We start from the raw sequence: 22,573 nt of genomic DNA, 5'->3' as shown, positions 1-22,573 counted from the left end.
CGCCTTCTCTGCTTCTGCTTTCCAGTTCAAGGGGCGGTGATATTTGCCGAGGTCCTGTGTGCCGTGAAGAGGATGCTGGCCCGGGTTCTGGTCATCATCGCTAGCCTGGGATACGGCATCGTCAAGTGAGTGTGTCGGCCAGGGAGAGGGAGGGGGGGCCAACCCCTTGGCCAAAGCGGCGGAGGACACCTGCTTGGTGTGCAGAAGGCCCCAACTGCAGTACCTGATGTCGCCAGTTAATTTTCCTGGGATGGGGAAGATCTCATGGAGATCCTCGGCCGGGGCTAGGGGAGAAAGCATGTGGGGCAGCCAGTTGTATAATAATAATAATAATAATAATAATAATAATAATAATAATAATAATAATTGTCAGAGCTGCCCAAGGTCCCAGCTCACAGAGGACCAACGCCAGGTCGTCGTTATATACAAAAGTCTTTATTGAAGTTCAGTTTCCATTCCAAAGCCGTAGCGCGCAGCTCTACGTCTTAAACCCTAGACCGCCGAAGCTCCGTCTGAGTCTCCTCCCCCTAGACACCAGTTTAAGACTCTAGCCTTGCTCCACCTCCTCCTCTGCTCTTTCCTCCTCTGGGTCCGCCTGTCCGCCGGGGTGTTGCCCTTTCTGGACTCTTCTGATGCTGAGTCCCCGGATTCTTCCCCCTCCCTCCGGCGGGCTTTAGGACCTGGCTCCCAATCCGTGCTTCCTGCTGTCCCGCGCGCCTGTACATTTGAACTTGGCGCGCGCGCCCAGCCAGCAACCTTCCTCCCGACCGTTACACTGCTCCTGTCACTGCTTCCCCCCTCGGGGGGGCTAGCTGGACCCGACTCCCCCTCCGTTCCCTCACTCTGCGATGGAGGCGTGGCCAGTTCTGACTCATCTTCTCTCCCTACTGGGGGAGACGCTGGTCCCGATACCTGGGATCCTTCCCCCCCACTACGCTCTGGTGGGGAAGCTGGTCCTGATCTCCAACTGCTGCTCTGGGAGTCCCCGCTGGCCCCTTGCTTCTGGGGTGTCCCCCTTGGGTCGCCCCTTGCCCTGGCCATCGGCGCCCCCCTCTGGGAATCTTCTGATTCGCTGGAGAGGCTCATGGAATCTCTCGGGCCACTGTCATCTTCTCCTACACTCCCCTCAGATTCTTCCCCTTCGCTCTCCATCTCCTTTCCTCCCTGTGTTCCTCCTGAGCCCCTGACAATAATAATATTAAATTTATTATCTATACCCCGCCCATCTGGCTGGGTCTCCCCAGCCCCTCTGGGCGGCTTCCAACAAAACACTAAAACACAATAACCTGTTAAACATTAAAAACTTCCCTAAACAGGGCTGCCTTCAGATGTCTTCTAAACGTCAGATAGTTATTTTTCTATTTGACATCTGATGGGAGGGCGTTCCACAGGGCAGGTGCCACCACCCAGAAGGCCCTCTGCCTGGTTCCCTGTAACCTCACTTCTCGCAATGAGGGAACCGCCAGAAGGCCCTCAGAGCTGGACCTCAGTGTCCGGGCAGAACAATGGGGGTGGAGACGCTCCTTCAGGTATACTGGGCCGAGGCCGTTTAGGGCTTTAAAGGTCAGCGCCAACACTTTGAATTGTGCTCGGAAACGTACTGGGAGCCAATGTAGGTCTTTCAAGACCGGTGTTATATGGTCTTGGCGGCCGCTCCCAGTCACCAGTCTGGCTGCCGCATTCTGGATTAGTTGTAGTTTCTGGGTCACCTTCAAACGTAGCCCCACGTAGAGTGCATTGCAGTAGTCCAAGCGGGAGATAACCAGAGCATGCACCACTCTGGTGAGACAGTCTGCAGGCAGGTAGGGTCTCATCCTGCCTACCAGATGGAGCTGGTAAACAGCTGCCCTGGACACAGAATGGACCTGTGCCTCCATGGACAGCTGTGAGTCCAAAATGACTCCCAGGCTGCGCACCTGGTCCTTCAGGGGCACAGTTGCCCCATTCAGGACCAGGGAGTCCCCCACACCTGCCTGCCTCCTGTCCCTCAAAAACAGTACTTCTGTCTTGTCAGGATTCAACCTCAATCCATTAGCCGCCATCCATCCTCCAACCGCCTCCAGACACTCACACTGGACCTTCACCTAGTTTCCAACATGCCCTCCTCTATCAGTCAGCAGAGCAGGTGACCCTTAATCTCAGGGCCATGGGTTTGAGCGTAAAATTTCCTGCAAATCAGTGGGTTGGACTAGATGATCTACAGGGTCCCTTTCTGCTCTCTGTGGTTCTATCCTCCACCCAGGGAAGCAAGGGGCATTCCCAGGTGCCTGGGCACTTCCGGGCCAAGCAAACTCGGGTTGCAGAGCAGGGTATAGGCTGGGGGGTGTTCTGAGGGCCACTTGGAAAGGCCTGGAGGGCCACATCTGGCTCCAGGTCTGAAGTTCCCCAGCCTGCCCCAGCCATTGCCTGTCTGAGTTCTGGATCAATTGTCTTCCTATGGGTTTTGTGCCACTTAGGCAGGGGCCAGCAAATGTTTTCAGCAGGGGGCCAGTCCACTGTCCCTTAGACCTTGTGGGGGGCCGGACTATATTTTGGAAAAGAAAAAAAAAGAACGAATTCCTATGTCGCACAAATAACCCAGAGATGCATTTTAAATAAAAGCACACATTCTACTCATGTAGATTCTGTGCTGATTCCCAGACCACCCACAGGCTGGATTTAGAAGGTGATTGGGCCGGATCCGGCCCTGTTTAGGGAAGCTTTTAATGTTTCATAGATTATTATATTTTAATATTCTATTGGAAGCTGCCCAGAGTGACTGGGGAAACTCAGCCAGATGGGCGGGGTATAAATAATAAATAATTATTATTATTATTATTATTATTATTATTATTATTAGCCTCTTTGGGGCTGCTGCATCCTCTCGCCTGGGAGACGTTCTCGGATCATAGAACCGGTCGCCAGAATTGTAGACCTGGGAGGGGGCCTCCCATCTCGCCCAACCTGCTGCGGCACAGGAATCGCGGCAAAGTGCCATCACGTTCACAAGAGACCTGCCCCGTTTTTCCGGCGACGCGGCTCCTCGACTTCTGCCCCTCTTTTCTCTCCAGTGTGGTGTAGTGGTTAAGAGCGGTAGTCTCGTAATCTGGGGAACCGGGTTCGCGTCTCTGCTCTTCGCGTCTCCGCTCCTCCACCTGCACCTGCTGGGTGACCTTGGGCCAGTCATACTTCTCTGAGGTCTCTCAGCCCCACTCACCTCACAGAGTGTTTGTTGTGGGGAAGGAAGGGAAAGGAGATTGTTAGCCGCTTTGAGACTCCTTTGGGTAGGGATAAAGCGGGATATCAAATCCAAACTCCTCCTCCTCCTCCTCCTCTTCTTCCTCTTCTTCTTCTTGTTCAAATATTGTTCAAATATATAAAAGGATGTCACATAGAGGAGGGAGAAAGGTTGTTTTCTGCTGCTCCAGAGAAGCGGACATGGAGCAATGGCTCCAAACTACAAGAAAGAAGATTCCACCTAAACATTAGGAAGAACTTCCTGACAGTAAGAGCTGTTTGACAGTGGAATTTGCTGCCCAGGAGTGTGGTGGAGTCTCCTTCTTTGGAGGTCTTTAAGCAGAGGCTTGACAACCATATGTCAGGAGTGCTCTGATGGTGTTTCCTGCTTGGCAGGGGGTTGGACTCGATGGCCCTGGTGGTCTCTTCCAACTCTAGGATTCTAGGATTCTATGATTCCTCTCCTCCTTCTCCGCAGGCCACGGCTGGGAGCTCTCTTGAATCGGGTCGTGGGCGTGGGGCTGATGTACTTGATTTTCTCCATCATCGAGGGAGTCCTGCGGGTCAAATCGGTAAGGGCGGATGGCGGGGGGGGGAGGCAGAAAGGGGGTCGTGGGGGGGGGGTTAAGCCCAGGAACAGCCCTCTCAGCCTGACTGTCCCCTCCCACCCCAGGAGCAAACCAAAGCCGCCGCGCTCATCTGTGAAATTTTCTTGGCGTTTGTGGATTCGTGTATCGTCTGGTGGATATCCTTTACAAGGGACTAGAAACTTGGGCAGTTTGCCTTCTCTTTGCTCTTCCCTTGCCTTGGAATGGAGATTGGGAGGGGGGTTTCTAAATGAAGGGAGAAGGATAAAGCTTTGCAATCTAATCCGGCAGCCCACAAAGGATTTCTGTGTCTCCACCCCCGGACACCGGGGTCCATCTCCTGAGGGCCTTCTGGCGGTTCCCTCCCTGCGAGAAGCAAAGCTACAGGGAACCAGGCGGAGGGCCTTCTTGGTGGTGGCACCCGCCCTGTAGAACGCCCTCCCATCAGATGTCAAGGAAATACACAACTATCTGACTTTTAGGAGACATCTGAAGGCAGCCCTTCAAAACCCAACAAGCCTGCTATCCCAGCTATCCCAACCTGGTTAGCCCCTTAAAAACTCTGATACCCCATTTTTAAACACAATATACTCCCATAGAGACTCCTTACACCGTGTTTAAAACCAAAATCACATTTGGGTAGAAGTTGTTTCCCAGGCGGCCGGCCCTAGTTTTATAACCCAAACGCTTTATATTGCGTGGTCGCCTGGAAGTGAATGTCCGCTCGCCCTAGGCGCCTGGCTTGTTCAATGAGCTGTTTGATTCTCCGCTGCAAATCGATTCAGCTTCCCGCCTGCACTTTGGCCTCCCTGCTCTTTCTGCCTCTCCTCTTCACCACCTCTTTCTCCTTCTTTTCTCTCGTCTCTCTCCCCCCCCCCCCCCCCCCCGTTTTATCGCAGGCGCAAGACGACTTGGTGCTGCTAGCTGCTATCCCTCTGGCTATGCTCGACTCTGCCCTCTGCTGGTGGATATCCTCTGTGCTCTGCCTGGCCGAGCCGGGTCCCGACTCCCGTTCAGTTTCGCCTGCATGTGCCTTTCGGTTTCTTGCCCTCCTTCCCCCAAAAGTAATTTTTTCAACGATCTGCTCCTTTTTGGGTGGTTGAGCTCCCTGCCTGTAGCGACGCTCCTTATCTGCTGGGAAGGCGTAGTTGGCGGTGGTTAGAACATGGGAACAGCCCAGTGGCCCAGATAACTCAAGGGATCCAGATAGACTGCAACTGGACTTGGAGGCTCTATAAAAAGAACCCTGTGGGGTCTGGCCAGCTTCCTCTTATGGGGGCCAAACAGAGGCCTGTGGGGTAAACCCACAAGTACGATCTAAGCGCAGGAGCCCTCTCTCCTTTCCACTCTTAATAACAGTAATAAATAATAAATAAAATTTTATTTATATCCCGCTCTCCCCAGCTGAAGCCGGGCTCAGAGGTGCTAACAACAGTAAAAATAACCCAGTTTATATAAAATCACAATCAATTGATTGAATCTGGCGGTTCCCTCACTGTGAGAAACCAAGTCACAGGGAACCAGGCAGAGGGCCTTCTGGGTGGTGGCGCCCGCCCTGTGGAACACCCTCCCACTAGATGTCAAAGAGAACAACAACTACCAGACTTTTAGAAGACATCTGAAGGCAGCCCTCTTTAGGGAAGCTTTTAATGTTTAATGTATCACAGTATTTTCATATTCTTTTGGAAGCCGCCCAGAGTGGCTGGGGAAACCCAGCCAGATGGGTGGGGTATAAATAATAAATTATTATTATTATTATAATAAATACATTCTAAAATCAGTTCAGAATCAAATTAATGGCAACCATTGGGCTAGAGTTCTGGCGGAACAGCTCTGTCTTGCAGGCCCTGCGGAAAGATGTCAAGTCCCCCAGGGCCCTGGTCTCTTGTGACAGAGCGTTCCACCAAGTCGGGGCCACAGCTGAAAAAGCCCTGGCTCTGGTTGAGGCCAGCCTAACCTCCCTGTGGCCTGGGACCTCCAAGATGTTTTTGTTTGAAGACCGTAAGGTCCTCTGTGGGGCATACCAGGAGAGGCGGTCCCGTAGGTACGAGGGTCCTAGGTGTATAGGGCTTTGAAGGTTAAAACCAGCACCTTGAACCTGATCCTGTACTCCACCGGGAGCCAGTGCAGCTGGTATAGAACCGGGTGAATGTGATCTCGCAGCGAAGACCCCGTAAGGAGCCTCGCTGCAGCATTCTGCACCCGCTGGAGTTTCTGGTCAGTTTCAAGGGCAGCCCCACGTAAAGCGAATTACAATAATCAAGCCTGGAGGTGACCATCACCTGGATCACAGTGGCTAGGTCAGGGCGAGAGAGGTAAGGAGCCAACTGCTTAATATGGCGGAGATGGGAAAATGCCACCTTTGCTGTGGCTGCAACCTGCGCCTCCATGGCCAGTCTCCTGGGACTGAGCGTTCCACCAGATCGGGGCCATGGCCGAAAAGGCCCTGGCTCTGGTTGAGGCCAGCCTAACCTCCCTATGGCCCAGGACCTCCAGGATGTTTTTGTTCGAAGACCGTAAGGTCCTCAGTGGGACATACCAGGAGAGGTATGTCCGTGGGACATATTGTAGGTATAATAATAAGAATAATTTTATTATTTATATTTGGCCCATCTAGCTGGGTTTCCCCCCCCCCCAGCCACTCTCCCCCCCCCCACCGCCACCCACTGCTGTCTTCCTTAACGAGCAACACATACTCATTAGCCTGGTGCAAACCATGAAGCTGCTGAAACTGCGCCGGAACCTGGTCAAGCTCTCGCTCTACCGCCATTTCACCAACACGCTCATCTTCGCCGTCATCGGTGAGTCTGGGGGAGAAGGGGGACCCCATCCTGTCTGCTTCGTGTCTGTATTATGTGCACGTCCAGGTTTCCCAGTCCCATCTGTAGGTAGAATTCACGGGATTGTTGAGCTGATTGGGACACCCAGAGGTTATCCAGCCCGACGCCCCGCAGTAAGGCCGGGATTGCCATAGCTGTCAACTTTCCCCTTTTCTTGCAAGGAATCCTATTCAGAATAAGGGGATTTCCCTTTAAAAAAGGGAAACGCTGACAGCTATGGGGATTGCGGCAAAGGGGTCCCCGGCAGGTAGCTGCCCAGTGTCCGCGGAAGATTCATTCTCTGAGCCAAAAGCCCACCATGGAAGGTAGCAGAATCCTCGGCGGGGAAATGCGAGATTTTCAGAAATACAGCGGTACCTTGGTTCTCAAACTCAATCCGGAATTCCGTTCCAAAACCAAAGCGTTCCAAAACCAAGGCACGCTTTCCCCTAGAAAGTAATGCAAAATGGATCAATCCAGTGGTATCCAAACTTTTTACAAAGAGGGCCAGATTTGATGGAGTGAAGGGCCAACCATAGGGGGTTTTTTTACCTTTTTTAGGATTGATGTTGTTGAGGTTTTTTTCAGGATTTTACCCCAGGAAATAAACTGCCACAGGGGCTGGATGAAACCCAAAACGGACTTTGGACATGCCTGGGTTAATCCGTTCCAGACTTTTAAAAGCAACCCCTAAAACAGCCATTTAACATGAATTTTGCTTTCTAACGAGACCATTGATCCATAAAATGAAAGAAATAAGAAATGTACCGCAGTCACACAATCAATCAATCAATCAATCAATCAGTAGCTGAACCGGGTTCCACACAGTTACAAAAGAAAAAGAGCCACAAAAACGTAAAATAAATAGCAAAAACAGACAGACCTCAGCATAACACTCAAAACGGAAGCGTAACACTCAAATCAGAGCATGTTCGGCTTCCAAAAAAGGTTCACAAACCAGAACACTTCCGGGTTTGCAACATTTGGGTTCCAAGGCGTTTGAGAACCAAGAGACCACTGTACCTAAATAAATAACTCTCTTAAGTTGCAGTAATCCCCCAAACAGCTCCGATGCGCACTGAGCACACTCGGCACGCACAGATAGCTGATGCTCCTGGAGGCGGGTGATGAAACGGGCCACCCTGGAGGGAGGATGTGGCTGGCAGGCCGAAGTGGAGCTCTCCACGCCGCAACCTTACGTTGCAGCGCTGGCTTGCATCTTGGTCATTTCTCAAAGGGAATAATCAAGGCAATGGACGGCCCAAAAAACACCTGCGGTCGTATTGAAAGGCAGGATACCTGGAGTTCGCAGAGGGCGCCGCTGGTTTAAATGACACAAGAAAAATATTTGGCATTGCTTCCAAAGTCTCATCCAACTCACCCAAAATTTGTTTCCTCCGCAGCGTCTGTCATCTTCATAATCTGGACCACTAAGACTTTCAGGCTTGCCACATGCCAGGCAGTGAGTACTGAGGAAACCCATCCAAACGGGGGGTGGGGAGATGGACAGTTTTTTGGGGGTGCTGAGCTAATGGCGATTATTATCTACATTTGAACAGATCTTTACAAATACTGTTTAAATCCTGTTAAGAGTTTTAACTGCTTTTCAGCGATCCCAGTTACCGTACTTTTCCGTGTATAAGACTAGGGTTTTTTTTTACTTTAAAATTATGTGGAAAACTGTAGGTCTTCTTATACACGGATAATGAATGGTGGGGATTTCTTAAATTGGAGTCCCTAATAATAGGGTGCATCTTATACACGGAAAAATACAGTATATATCAGGGGTCAGCGAACTTTTTCAGCAGGGGGCCTGTCCACTGTCCCTCAGACCTTGTAGGGGGCCGGACTATACACTGGTGCCCCGCAAGACGAATGCCTTGCAAGACGGAAAACTCGCTAGACAAAAGAGTTTTCCGTTTTTTGAGGTGCTTTGCAAGACGAATTTCCTATGGGCTTGCTTCGCAAGACGAAAATGTCTTGCGAGTTCCTGCGGGGTTCCCCCCCCCCTTTTTCTAAGCCGCTAAGACGCTTATCCGCTAAGCCGCTAAAAGCCGCGAATAGCGCTAATCCGCTAAGCCGTCAATGGGCTTGCTCCGCAAGACGAAAAAACAGCTAGACGAAGAGAGTCGCAGAATGGATTCTTTTCGTCTTGCGAGGCACCACTGTATTTTGGAAAATAAAAAAAGAACGAATTCCTATGCCCCATGAATAAGCCAGAGATGCATTTTAAATAAAAGGACACATTCTAATGTAAAAACACGCTGATTCCCGGAACCGTCCGTGGGCCGGATTTAAAGGTGATTGGGCTGGATCTGGCCCCCGGGACTTAGGGGGTTGCCTACCCATGGGACATATGTTTTCAGCTTTTTGTATTTTACCTGTGCAAGCTGCCTCAAGTCCCAGTCTAGGAAAAGAGGCAGGGTGATCATTATTATTGTCGCTGTCATCGCTTCGCCCCGGGTCACAGAAATCCTATTGGTGCAGCTTTTGTCTTTTTTAAAAAAAGGCTCATTCGTGTCCTTACCTGGCAAAGAAGACACCTTGAACATGAAGTGTCCTTGAGTTCTCTCCAGATATGCCAAAAGTGCAAGGCTGGGTCTGGGGTTTGAGAGGAGAGTAGGCCAAGTTTGACTCAAGATGAGATTAATTTCTTCCTCGCTGCTCATCAGGACTGGAGGGAGCTGTGGATCGATGATGCTTTTTGGAGATTCCTCTTCTCCATTATCCTTCTGGTGATCATGTTCCTCTGGAGACCGTCTGCCAATAACCAAAGGTACAGCAACCTCTGGGCAGGCAATGCTCTGAAGCACAACTTGATTCTTGAGGTTGAATCCTGACAAGACAGAAGTACTGTTTTTAAGGGACAGGGGGCGGGCAGGTGTGGGGGACTCCCTGGTCCTGAATGGGGCAACTGTGCCCCTGAAGGACCAGGTGTGCAGCCTGGGAGTCATTTTGGACTCACGGCTGTCCATGGAGGCGCAGGTCAATTCTGTGTCCAGGGCAGCTGTTTACCAGCTCCATCTGGTACACAGGATGAGACCCTATCTGCCCACAGACTGTCTCGCCAGAGTGGTGCATGGTCTGGTTATCTTCTGCTTGTACTACTGTCATGCGCTCTATGTGGGGCTACCTTTGAAGGTGACCTGGAAACTACAACTAATCCAGAATGCGGCAGCTAGACTGGTGACTGGGAGCGGCCGCCGAGACCACATAACACCGGTCTTGAAAGACCTACATTGGCTTCCAGGACGTTTCCGAGCACGATTCAAAGTGTTGGTGCTGACCTTGAAAGCCCTAAACGGCCTTGGCCCAGTATACCTGAAGGAGCGTCTCCACCCCCATCATTCTGCCCGGACACTGAGGTCCAGCTTTGATGGCCTTCTGGTGGTTCCCTCCCTGTGATAAGTGAGTTTACAGGGAACCAGGCAGAGGGCCTTCTTGGTGGTGGCACCTGCCCTGTGGAACGCCCTCCCATCAGATGTCAAGGAAATAAACAACTATCTGACTTTTAGAAGACATCTGAAGGCAGCCCTGTTTAGGGAAGCTTTTAATGTTTAACAGGTTATTGTGTTTTAGTGTTTTGTTGGAAGCTGCCCAGAGTGGCTGGGGAAGCCCAGCCAGATGGGCGGGGTAGAAATAATAAATTATTATTATTTTTTCGCTTAGAAGCATTCACTAACTCCTGGCTCGGCCTACCTGATAAGGTTGTTGTGAGGGGAGGGATGAGGAGGCAACGGACGCTGCTTCTTGGAGGAGAAGCAAGCAGGCTGTGAACTGCGACTTGAGGTCTTGGCCGCTCTCCCCAGGCATTGCGGGGTGGGTGTGCTAGATGACAAACCCCCCCCCCCCCGCTGGTTCCCTTCTAACTCCGCAACTCTGTGACTCCAGGTACGCCTTCATGCCATTGGTGGACGAAGGCAGCGAGCCGGAGGATGAGGACGAGGAGCCCATGGTCAACGAGGCCTTTGGTAAGAGGCCAGCACTGGGGGAGCCTTGCTGCATTGTGTGGGGCAGGCCTGGGGGTGGGGGGCTCAGGGAGGTGAAGTTGGAGCATCTCTCAAGGCTACTGGCTGTCAGTTGTTACCCGGAGAGGCACAATGTAAGACGTAAAGGTTCCCTGTGGGAAAAACCGAAAACACACAGCCTTCTCAAGTGATGCAAATTTGCATGAATCTCATCAAATCAAAATGTATTGCTTAACCAAGCGTAGCCCAAAAAAGAAATAAGCAAACGTATTTCCCGTAAAACGAACAGGCGTGGTGCATATCTCAAGTCGCAAGGCTAGACTCGCAGGCATAAGGTTCGTAATTTGTTGTAATTAAACTGATGTGTAAAAATGTTACATGGTAAAAATACGAGAGAGAGACATTACACATACTTTTGTAAATCAAGAAAATTTTTATTAAAAATACATTAAAATAAAATAAAATAAAAAAGATTTTGTTGAAATTGCATAAAATACTATCGGTATGTAAAGCCAGAATTACTTGGGAGCAGTTTGCCTTTCCCCACTTGGCTCTGCGGATCAGGCCCTGTTCTAAGTGCCCCCATAATCCCCGTTCCGCGTTTGTAAGAGGTGTCCTTCTCGCCCCCTCCCTGTTTTCAGAAGGGATGAAGATGCGAAGTTCAAAGCCTGAAGCCAATGGGATCCTCAAGGGCAGCAGAGTGGTAAGGATCCTGCACCCTGTCCTCCGCAAGCTGCAGTCCAGGCACCTCTCCCGGTGGCCTGGTTTGCAAGTCGCACTCAGCCAAACCATGGTTAGCCGGGACCATGAAACCCCAGTTCACCCTAAACCATGGTTTGGCCTCGCCTCCTCCTTTTCCTTACTCTTTTGTCAGTTCTGGATCATAAGGCAGCTGGCTGCCTCTTCTGGTTGTAGCAAAGTACCCAGTAATCTTATACAGTGGTACCTTGGTTCTCAAACAATCCGTTCCAGAAATCCGTTCCAAAACCAAAGCGTTCCAAAACCAAGGCACGCTTTACCATAGAAAGTCATGCAAAACGGATTAATCCGTTCCAGACTTTTAAAAACAACCCCTAAAACAGCAATGTAACATGAATGCTACTCTCTAACAAGACCATTGATCCATAAAATGAAAGCAAGAATCAATGTACTGTATTATGAAATAAATAAGACAATATTGTTGATGATGAAAATTAAAATTAATTTTTTTTCTTACTTGCTCTGATGATAGTTATTGTTTGGATGGGGGGCTTTTATCCATTTCCACAGTCACACAATCAGTCAATCAGTAGCTGAACTGGGTTCCAGTCACAAAAACAAATTAAGCGAAAAAGCCTCAAAAACAAAAATGCAAAATAAATAGCAAAACCAAAAGCACCAAATACAGGGGTACCTTGGTTCTTGAACTTAATCCGTTCCGGAAGTCCGTTTGACTTCTGAAATGTTTGGAAACCAAGGCGCAGCTTCAGATTGCCGCAGGCGCCCCAGAAACAATAGCCGACAGGCACATCGGATGTTCGGCTTCCAAAAAAAACGTTGGAAACCAGAACACTTACTTCCTGGTTTTCAGTGTTTGAGAACCAAGGCGTTTGAGTACCAGGGTACCATTTTATTTCTTACAAATAAAAACACACCGATTTGCCGTCCTTCGCCATCTTTTTGGGATGGCATCTCGCTCTCTGCTGGCTTTCTCTGCGTTTTCCGGTTCTGAAGCCTTGCTTCGTTCCCCTTTCTCAGGATGAAGACTTGAAATGGGTTGAAGAAAACATCCCGTCTTCCATGGCTGACGTGTAAGTTGTTGGCTTCCAACCCCTCAAATGCTTGTTTGTGGGCCGTCAACTGATTTATTGTTCAGCTGTGTAGCATTTAATCAAATAAGCAAGTCAGTGGTTTGGAAATGCATTTTGTGCAAACGTTCTGTAAAGACAGCACTTTGAGGATTCTGCAGTAAAGGGGGCATTCACAATTATTACTACTACTATTATTATTATTATTATTATTATTATTAGGATTCTGCAGTAAAGGGGACATTTATTATTATTATTATTATTATTATTATTATTATTATTATTTGGGGGATTCTGCAGTAAAGGGGACATTTATTATTATTGTTATTATTATTATTATTATTATTATTATTATTATTATGGGGATTCTGCAGTAAAGGGGGCATTCACAATATTATTATTATTATTATTATTATTATTATTATTCACAATCTATTATTATTATTATTATTATTATGGGGATTCTGCAGTAAAGGGGGCATTCACAATCTATTATTATTATTATTATTATTATTATTCACAATCTATTATGATGATTATTATTATTATTATTATTATTATTATTATCATCATCATCATCATTATTTTGAGGATTCTGCAGTAAAGGGGGTGTTCACAATTATTGTTATTAAAATGTATTAGTCCCTTTTTTGCCACAGCAACTCAGAAGCCTCATTAGACAGCAGCTGGGTGGCCATTTGTGACTTATTCCTCCTCAGTGATTCCTGCATGGCCGGGGGTTAGACTAGATATCCCTTGGGGTTCCCTTCCAGCTCTACACCTCTGTGATTCTAGACAGGCCCAAGCTGATCTAATCCGCTCCCGAGTTTGACTCTCCAGTGAAAGACCTCCGTTTTATTTGCTCTGATTTTATCAGCTGACACCTGCAGCCCCTGTCTAGCAATATTACAAAAATTCACATTAATAATCTTCCTTTTCCCTCTTCCAGCGTGCTCCCTCCTTTGTTAGATTCTGATGAGGTAAGCCAAGTTCAGTTTTATTTGTGCGTTTTGGCCTGATGGAGTGGGGCCCTTGCTATGTTTCATGCGATAGGCACACTGTGTCGGCATTCCTGGCCCGGCCATTGAGACTGCAACCCAGAACTAGATAAACTACCGTATTTTTCGCTCCATAAGATGCACCTAGTTTTTAGAGGAGTAAAACAAGAAAAAAAATATTCTGAACGAAACAGTGGGTGTATGATTTTTGTGGTGCATGCTGTGGCCACAGACAGGTGATTTGACGGTGAGTTTGGGCTAGCCCAGTGCAAAAATCCTGAGGATCCATGTGGATCCGTGCTTTGTAACCACGTTTTTGCACCATTGCATCCCCACAAAACAGTGGCTGCATGATTTTTTGGGTGCATGTTGTGGCCACAGACATGCTATGTGATCTGATGGTGAATTTGGGGTGACCCAATGCAAAACTCCTGAGGATCCATGGGCTTTTACCTCCCCCCTCCCAGGCAGCCTCCTTTATCACTAGCGTCCTTTATCTCTCTCCCCGGTTGGCAAAAGCTTCGTTTCAAACCCCCTTCCCTCTTTCTAAAAAAAAAAAAAAGTGTGTTTTGCTTTTCACCCCTGGCCAATTCGGCTCTAGGGACCACACATTCGCTCCATAAGACGCACAGACATTTCCCCTTACTTTTTAGGAGGAAAAAAGTGTGTCTTATAGGGCGAAAAATACGGTATGTCCACTGAATACCCTTTATCTACTTAATCATAAAACAACGTAAGGCCTATGCGTCAATTCCCTTTTTCCCACCTACCATCTCCCAGACTGTTCCACTAATTTGCTCCTGGGCAACGGCTGGTTTTAATGAACAAATACGCCCACAAAATTCAAGTTACATGGTTTTCCCAATCCCTCCCTATAGCGAATAATTTGTCAGGCCCACCTGTGAGAACCATTGGCCGAGCTTCTGTGAAGTCACAGCAGTTAGAACTTTTTACAACCATCGTGATAGAACTGCAAAGGAGCTCCTGTTCTTATCTGAAACATACTGTATTAAAGCTTTTGTAAAAAGTGGGTTTTCCCTTGTCCTCCCTCTCTCCACCCCCCCTCAAAAAACAGGAAATAGTGACCACGAAATTTGAAATGTCCAAAATGGAATGAAGTCTGGATCTGGCCGAGCCGCTCAGCTGCACTCTTTTCCTGGTGGATTTTGGAACGGACGAAGAGTCGCCAATGGTCGTCCTTTTCCCTTTTTTCCTTTTTACACATGCACATATATAATATATATACATATATATATATATTTGTATATGGTCAAAATATTATTTTATTACTTTTTGGTGTTTCTCTAACTATGGAGCTCCGAGGCTTTTTGGGGTTGGTTTGTTTTTTGGCCAGGCGAGGACCTTACGCCTGACCCCACCAGTTGCGGGGCAGGCGTGCAGCCGAGATCGCCAGCGCCCCCCACTGGAGAGGAGGGGGATTGCGGGACAGTCGGACCGGCGTTGCTTTCTTGTCGACTTCTTTCCCGAACCCTGTTTTGAAGCAGGCCTTCTCGGATGAGGAAACTCGAGGGGGACTCTTTGTAGCGCCATTTTGTGTCCTTTGCCATTGGCCTCGGGGTACTTGTACAGTTGGGTCTATTGACGTTGGCTTGGGACCCGAGTCGCTTGTGGGAACGGGGTGCAAAGTTCTGGGGTAGGGAGGGTGGCGAACCCAAAGCTTGCGCAGCTTCGAAGCTGCTTCTCTGACCGCATGGAAGCGCTCTAAGGGGAGCCATAAAACAGGCAGTCCTCTCTTTTTGGAGCAATCCTTAGGACAGGCACCCCCAAACTTGGCCCTCCAGATGTTTGGGACTACAACTCACATGATCCCTAGTTAACGGGACCAGTGATCAGGGATGATGGGAATTGTAGTCCAAAACACCTGGAGGGCCGAAGGTTGGGGGTGCCTGCTTTAGGGGGACAGCGGCTGGTTTTTTGCGGAGGAGACGCAGGCAAGGGGCATGCCCGACTCTGCAACGAAAAGGGGTAGCAGGTTGGAAAGGCTGACTTTTATGGCCAAGGAAAGCATTGGGGCAGATCTATAGGGCAGGCAGATCTACAGGGTGGGCAGTTTCATTGGAACTCTGGAATCAAGTTTCCCGCAGCAGCTAGCTGTGTTGAGCCGCAGGAAACTGTATGGGGGGAAAAGCCCCCGATTGGTTTATTTTTGGGGGGGCATAAGGGAAACTGGGGGTGAAGGGGAAGCCATATGGGGAGCGCAGAGAGCCCAGCTTGCTTGAGACCACAGCCTGGTTCTTGTCTCAACAACGGCAGCCTCAAAAGGACTTTTAAGTGTCCTTTGGGCAATAGCAGGCAGCAAGCACCCTTCGATGTTGGATCGTAAGAAGGATCACAGCCACCCCCGTCCTCCCCCCCCCTTTATTCCCAGGCCAGCCTTCTCCCTCCCCTCAACCTGGCTGCAGAAGGCTTCCCTGGGAGATCCTTCCTGGACCACTTGAGATATATATATATGTTGCTTCCTGCCTTGTTTCCGCATTCAAAAGATGCATTTTCTAAAAATAAAATATAGAATTCCACCCGGAGCGGTGTACAGACTTCTCCCATTGGGAAGCTTGCTCTTCTGAACAGCTTTTTTCAAGTTCCCAAAACTTCAGCCGGACTTTCTGATGTGATGCTTTCGAGGATACGCGGGGAGGGAACCTCGGATTTCTTCTCAAATAAACCCTTTTATTTATTTTTGAAATTGTACATACATCTTTGGAGAGGGAAAGCTGTGTGTGTTTTTATGCAGCCCTATTAAAAAAAAGAGAGGAACAAAAAGTTCACCCCCTAGAGTGTGTGTGTGTGTGTGTGTGTGTGTGTTTGCTGCGTTCCCCCGCGGGTTGGAGAGAAGGGGCAAAGGTTCACCGGGACAGAAGCTGCTTTGAGTGCAGAAGGCACCAGGGTTTTGTCACAAAGCGCCTCTAAATTTGAAAAGTCTCAGGCGAGAGGACAGGCGACCCTGGGCTCAACAGAGAGTCCAGTACCACTTTCTGGACTACCCCCCCCCCCAAAAATGAGTCACAACATACAGTGGTGCCTTGCAAGACGAAATTAATCTGTTCCGTGAGGCTCTTCGTATAGCGGTTTTTTCGTCTTGCGAAGCAAGCCCATTAACAGCTTAGCGGATTAGCGCTATTAGCGGTTTAGCGGCTTTTAGCGGATCAGCTGATAAGCGGCTTATCAGCGGCTTAGGAAAAGGGGGGAAAAAGGGGAAAACCCCCGCAGGAACTCGCAAGAAATTTTCGTCTTGCGAAGCAAGCCCATAGGGAAATTCGTTTTGCAAAGCGCCTCCAAAACGGAAAACCCTTTCGTCTAGCGGGTTTTCCGTCTTGCAAGGCGTTCGTCTTGCGGGGCACCACTGTATACCCAGTTCTGGTTGAGGGCAACTGTTGCTCAATGGTTAGAGCATCTGCTTTGCATGCAGGTCCAATCCCCTTTTCATCTCCACGTAGGCCCCCCCCCCTGAAACCCTGGAGAGCTGCTGCCAACCAGTGCAGTCTGCGTTGAGCTGGAGGGACCAATGGTCTGACTCAGTAGAAACCTCCTATGTTCCTAAAACCAGCCCTGCAAGAGGGCAAGGTACAAACGAGCAGACGGAAACTTCATTGGAACAGGTTTAATTGTATTTTTGACATGTCAAACCTCACCAGTCCTCCGCTCCTGTTCCTCTTGCCCACAGGCTCCGGAATAAAGGTCTTTTAAAAAATAAAAATGGGGGATGCCTTAAATTACTAAGGGATTAAGTGGGGAAGCTGGTGAAGGCAGTAGGGGAATGGAGGCGCAGGCCTGGCCCCTGAACCAAGCCTTGAAAGCATGCTCTGTCAACCTGGTGCCCCCCCAATGCCTTGGACTTCAACTCCCACCAGTGCCGGGCAGGAGAGCTGAGGTGCATGAGAGCATGGCTGGAGGCTGGATTCAAAAATATCTGGAGGGCACCAGATTGGCGAAGCTTGCTTTCAAAATTCTCTGCTCTTGCCAGGAATGGGGACCTCAAGGAACTTCTCTGCTGGACCCCTGCTCCCCTTGCTTCCGCTCGGCCGCCTTTGCCAGCTGCTCTGCTGCGGCATCGATGGCGGCGCTCACGATCTCCACCGCAGCCTGGTAGAGCCGCTGCTTGTCGTCCTCTTCTCCCAGCTCTGCCTCACGTTCCTCTGTGGGCGATGGCAGCTTCCGCCCGGAGCTCCCTCTCCTTTGGCAAACTTCCCATCCTCCATCCTCGGTGAGAGCCTGGCAGGGCCTTGACGGGGGTGGCCCCTCCTGAAGGCCACTGGGTGGAAGGGAGGGAGGTGGCTCCAGGGGGGTCAGCAGGGTCTGTGGGAAACCAGGAGATGGCGCCCTTTCTTCCTCCGTGATGTAGGCCCTGGGAGCGTCATAAGGGTCTGGTTCCAGGGCATGGCTTCTGCCAGGTGGCGAGGCTGGCGGAGGAACCGAGCAGCTGCTAAGATGCAGCACTTCCTGGCGGATGTGTTGGGTCTCTTTGCTGGCACGCCCGTTCTCTCCTTCAGTTGCTTGGCTTTCGGGATGGCTTGCGGCGGAAACCTCCCTTCCCCGCTTTTCCTGCAGCCCACCCATCCCAACCACCGGGCTTGCCAGCAACTCGCTGTTCAGCCAGCCCAGATCTCTCGTCGCCATCAGCATGCCCTGCCCACCTGGGTTTTCGGCGAGATCGGCGAGAGCCTGTTCCTCTCCGTCCGACACCTCGGCCCAGTACCCGTAGTCTCCCAGCTCAGGGGCCTGGTCTGCGACGTCTTCCGCCTCTACTCCCTCCCCCCCAGGAAGGTGGCAAGTTCCTCTCCACTCGAAAACGCCCCTGAGGCCTCGACTCTCTTCCCGAAGCCGCCTTCCCTCGCTCAAGAAAGTGCAGAGCTCGTCCACTTCCCGTTCAGTCGCGGGATCTGAAATATCGTCCTCTGCCTGCCCATGGATCTCCAGCCCACACCTGGAGCTCAGGTGCTCGCCTTCATCCTCCTCTTGAGTTTCACCCACATCGGATGCAAGAGTTTTGTCCTCCGTGGGTGAAAAACGGGGGGATCCGTCCACCCTGGCGATGGGCGAGGTTTCTGGCTCCATGGGGAGACGAATATCCTGTTCTTCCACTGCCTTGGGACTTCTCTTGCTCTCTGGGAGAACCGACCTTTTCTTGGCTCTGGATCTCAGCATGGCCCTGAAAGCTCTCCACGGCTTCATCACCCACCAGCCAACAAACCTGTCCACCGGATCGGCCGCCGCCGTCTCCGCGATGGAGCTCGGCTCTGCCAGACTCGGGGCCTTGGCTCTGGGCGTCCACCTCAGAGGAGACTCCCCTTGTGGGTCAGCGGTTCTGCTGAGGGCGGCCACAGGCCCGCACCGGACTCTCGCCCTCTGGGCCGCTGATGCCGGTGGACTGGTAGGCGTCTTCTTCAGGCACAGGAGTTTCCTGAGGAGAGAGGTGCCGCTTTTCCCTCGCACGGATTCCTCGTCGGAGTCCGGCCCTCGGGCGTCTTCCCGCGTGGCCGGCTTCCGGACGGCCTGGATGGGGCTCTCGTGAGTGGCCTCCATGCAGAGGCGGCTCTTGGGGGCCATCTGAGGCGGATTGGCGGCCCCTTTCCTCTTCAGCCAGAAGGGGCACCTCCCCTTGAAGAAAGCCCTTCCAGAGGGATACGGTTCTCCTGCCTCAGATTTGCTCACGGACCCCCCAGCCCCAGGAGAAGGTCTTGAAATCAGGCTCTTTCTTGACGCTTCCCCTCCCAGCGAAGGGAGTTTGTTGATATCATAAGATAATGAAAGGTGAGCCTCTGTTATCCTCTCGGAGGAGGTCTGCATGTTTTGTTCCTTGCCTGGAGCTCCGGTTTATTTTTGTCCCTTGCTCCCGGGATGGCTTAAAAAAAAATAAAAATTGATGCTGGTGGTGATTCTAGCCCTCAGCATTTCTCGGCTCACTTGCCTCCATCTGTGGTCAGCCTCCTTCAAAACTTCATGGCTTTTAATCCAGGCTGGAGCAGGTATCGAAACTCACATATTTCTTCTTCAAATAACAGCTGCCAATAGGTTTTTTTTGGGGCGGTGGGAGGGGGACAAGACAGGCGGGGGACAGCGTTCCTCCATCAGGTATTTCCCTGCCTGCCAAATTTTTTATTACCATCTGCAGTGTGTCCACAGGCTCTGCTGCTTCTCATGTGGATGCAGAAAAGGCTTGGAAGCACGAAGGGGGCGTTCCTTTGCCAGGCTTCCTGCAGAACGACACAAAATAAACATGTCCACTGAACAAATAATTAGGAAATTTATACAGCCAGGGGGACGGCTGCACATACCCTGAGTGGCGAGCCCACTGAGGATTCCCCACAAAGCCCCCTTTTTGGGCAGAGAAACAGACTTTGGAAGGCTCTCGCTTCAATCCCTGGAATCTTCAGAAAAAGCCCATTTCTACTCCTGCCTGGAGATGTTGAACATGCTGCATGCACAGATGATGCTCACCATCTATGCTAGGCTCCTCCTCCAGTGATCACGAATGAGCCAGCAGTAAACCACACTGTGCAAGTTGGCGTTAACTATTAGCAAAAGCGCGATCTGCAAAGAAGTGTCAGGCCTAATGAGTGCAGCAACTCATCCCCCGCAGGTCTTGCCCCATGGATCAGTTGCCCTGTCTCCCCACAGCCATCTAAGTTCCCTCCTCTCCAGGGCTTTCCCCAAGCAATCAGAGACTGTGCCTGGGTGCAGCCAACCTCTCCTCTACCTCTTTTTGTGCCTCTTCTGGTCCTGGGAGACCAGCTGGGAGGGGAGCTTGTTGCAGCAGCAGGGGGAGATCCATTGTGACTCTTCATCAGCCCGACCCATCTCTGCCTCTTGGCCCCCTCTCCTCTCCAGCCTGAGTCTAGACTGCTCTCTGCCACAGCCTCCTCCTGCTCACCAAGCCCTGTTGCCTCTCCAGCTCCCAACACCACTGCCTCCTCCCAGTCAGCTCCCTCTGATCGCTCATCATTGTCCCACCACCACCACCCCGGCTCTGGACCTCCTACCCTTACCCAGCCAGTTCTTCCCACCATTCCTCTGCATCCAACCAGTTCATGAGACCAGTCTTTGAAGCCACTTGATTTCTTACGCCCAGGTGCCCCTCCACCTCTCTTCAGAAACCACCCCATTCCTAGGAATCCTGGTGTTGCTGCTTGAGATGAACAGGCCAAACTCCCCCTGCGTACATTTTGTTTTGCCTTGATCGCTGGACGTAGTTTTCCTTCTGCAAAGCCGGGAGCTGCGTCTATTTCTGGCCTTTTGCCGGCTCCCTCCACTGGCACAGAACTTGTGGCCGTGAAACGTTCTGCAAAAACATCTCTCCAGAATCCCAGCTGTTTTCCTAGCGAGCCGGAGAACATTGCTCAGCGACCCTTATGGCTCTGCTCATATTGAGGAAGGCTGAGCTCAGCAAGAGATTGAGCGAGGGAGGGAGGGAGGGAGCGGGGAAGAGACCTTGCATTTGTGCTCATTCTTGAAGGATTAGGGAGCAAGGATAGCCTGATTCGAGCCCTTGGAAACTAGCAAGCACACTTTCTGAGCATGTGCAGAGAGTCATCTCTGCCTCACCACTTTGCAAACGCAAGCTGCCTCCGGGTATATTTTGTTGCAAGACAAGATGCATGCATAGCTCAGTTGGTTAGAGCGTGGTGCTGAGAACGCCAAAGTTGCAGGTTCGATCCCGGTATGGGGCAACTGCATATTGCTGCATTGCAAAGGGTTGGACTGGATGACCCTCAGGGTCCCTTCCAACTCCACAATTATATATAAGGTTTTGAGCTCAAAAAAGCCCCCAAAATGTGACTTCCAACAACACCAAGCAGGCAAATTGCTCCTGGTATACCTTTCCTCAGCCCTATTTATTTAATAAAATCATAAAAGTGATTGGTGCTGACCTTTAAAGCCCTAAACAGCCTCGGTCCAGTATACCTGAAGGAGCGTCTCCACCTCCATTATTCTGCCCGGACGCTGAGGTCCAGCGCCGAGGGCCTTCTGGCGGTTCCCTCCCTGCGAGAAGCAAAGCTACAGGGAACCAGGCAGAGGGCCTTCTCGGTAGTGGCGCCCACCCTGTGGAACGCCCTCCCACCAGATGTCAAAGAAAAGAACAACTACCTGACATTCAGAAGACATCTGAAGGCAGCCCTGTTCAGGGAAGTTTTTAACGTGTGATTTTACTGTATTTTTGGTTTCTATGGAAGCCGCCCAGAGTGGCTGGGGAGGCCCAGCCAGATGGGTGGGGTATAAATAATAAATTATTATTATTATAATTATTATTATAGAATTGTAGAGTTGGAAGGGACCTCTGTGGTCATCTAGTCCAACCCCATACAAGACAGGAATCTTTTGCCCAACATGGGATTTGAATCCACGATTAAGATTCTCATGCTCGACTGACGAATCAAAAACAAAAATTTTTTTGCTTCATAAAATGTATACAGCTCTTGATTATAAAACACAAAAAACCTCAAAACAATATTATAAATAGTAAGAATATTTTTCCTGCGACTTTCAAAAATCCTCTAGGGTAGCTCAGTCGGTAAACTATGGGACTCTTCATCTCAGGATCCAAGCCCCATGTTTGCCGGAAAGATTCCTGCAATAGACTAAAAACAGATTCACCAACCTGGAGACGGCCAGCTGTTTTGAACTACAAGTCCCATCAGCCCCAGAGTGCCCAAGACTGCCTAAGGCAGTTCCTGAGAATGGGGGGCTGGATATGTGCTGGGAGGGCTGTGGGAATCTGGCACCTCGGTTTGCAACCTCCCCCCCCCTCCTCGCCCAGTCCTTTAATCCTGGGGAGGAAGAGGGCGCAGGGAGCGCGGCGGTGGGGAGACAGAAGGCAGCGACCCCCGAGCAGCTCCCGTCCTCTGGAGGTTGTAAGGCGGGGTGGGGCCACGAGTAAGCGGTTCCCCCCCCCCCGCTTGACTCCTCCGCCCCCAACCATGCCATGTAAGTCCTTGCTTCCCAAGGACTTTGCAGCCTGGGTCCGTGCGCGCACAAGATGTGCGCAAAAACGCTCGTAGCATCCTGGCCCTGCCTGCTCCTGCTGCTGCAGGATGGGGACCCTCTCCTTCAGCGGTGACCTTCATCTCCCCACTCCCCAGCAAGATCTACACCCCCCTCCCACCCCCAGGGATCGCACGGCACCCCCTTTACCTGACTGATGCCCAGCTGGTACCCAGAGCATCCGTGCCAGCCTTGCAGCGG

At 50.7% G+C, this 22,573-nt stretch overlaps 2 protein-coding genes and 1 long non-coding RNA gene across 6 annotated transcripts in view; 1 reads left to right on the top strand and 2 right to left on the bottom strand.

The window, feature by feature from the left end:
* The window catches only part of LOC307221172 (transmembrane protein 87A-like), a 34,327-nt gene extending 18,813 nt beyond the window's left edge, over positions 1-15,514 (top strand). For 2 of the 4 annotated variants that reach the window (XM_079985519.1, XM_079985516.1), the window contains exons 10-20: positions 26-125; positions 3,695-3,788; positions 3,890-3,964; positions 6,499-6,604; positions 8,026-8,084; positions 9,295-9,398; positions 10,514-10,593; positions 11,232-11,293; positions 12,328-12,380; positions 13,327-13,357; positions 14,451-15,514. In XM_079985519.1, the coding sequence (XP_079841645.1) occupies positions 26-125; positions 3,695-3,788; positions 3,890-3,964; positions 6,499-6,604; positions 8,026-8,084; positions 9,295-9,398; positions 10,514-10,593; positions 11,232-11,293; positions 12,328-12,380; positions 13,327-13,357; positions 14,451-14,492 (806 nt within the window). In that variant the 3' untranslated portion in view covers positions 14,493-15,514. Of the gene's footprint in view, positions 1-25; positions 126-3,694; positions 3,789-3,889; positions 3,965-4,702; positions 4,775-6,498; positions 6,605-8,025; positions 8,085-9,294; positions 9,399-10,513; positions 10,594-11,231; positions 11,294-12,327; positions 12,381-13,326; positions 13,358-14,450 lie in introns of all 4 variants that reach the window. The other 2 variants (XM_079985517.1, XM_079985518.1) reach the window with 2 other exon arrangements.
* On the bottom strand, positions 14,865-16,386 carry LOC307221392. The gene is made up of 2 exons (XR_013841360.1): positions 15,736-16,386; positions 14,865-15,700 (listed from the first exon to the last, which is right to left on the bottom strand). It is a non-coding gene; the product is annotated as an uncharacterized lncRNA (long non-coding RNA).
* Positions 16,387-17,368: 982 nt separating this feature from the next.
* LOC307223389 (uncharacterized protein) lies at positions 17,369-21,111 on the bottom strand (the record flags this gene model as incomplete). Its single annotated transcript, XM_079989354.1, has 2 exons — positions 20,541-21,111; positions 17,369-19,573 (listed from the first exon to the last, which is right to left on the bottom strand). The coding sequence occupies exon 2, from the start codon at positions 19,178-19,180 to the stop codon at positions 17,369-17,371; it is 1,812 nt and encodes a 603-aa protein (XP_079845480.1). The 5' UTR covers positions 19,181-19,573; positions 20,541-21,111.
* Between the last annotated feature and the right edge of the window lie 1,462 nt (positions 21,112-22,573).

The sequence above is a fragment of the Podarcis cretensis genome, assembly GCF_951804945.1.
Source record: "Podarcis cretensis genome assembly, chromosome: 8".
In the NCBI taxonomy this organism is placed as follows: domain Eukaryota; kingdom Metazoa; phylum Chordata; class Lepidosauria; order Squamata; family Lacertidae; genus Podarcis; species Podarcis cretensis.
Note: the sequence above shows the minus strand (reverse complement) of the source record. Positions and strands in the feature narration are given on the sequence as shown.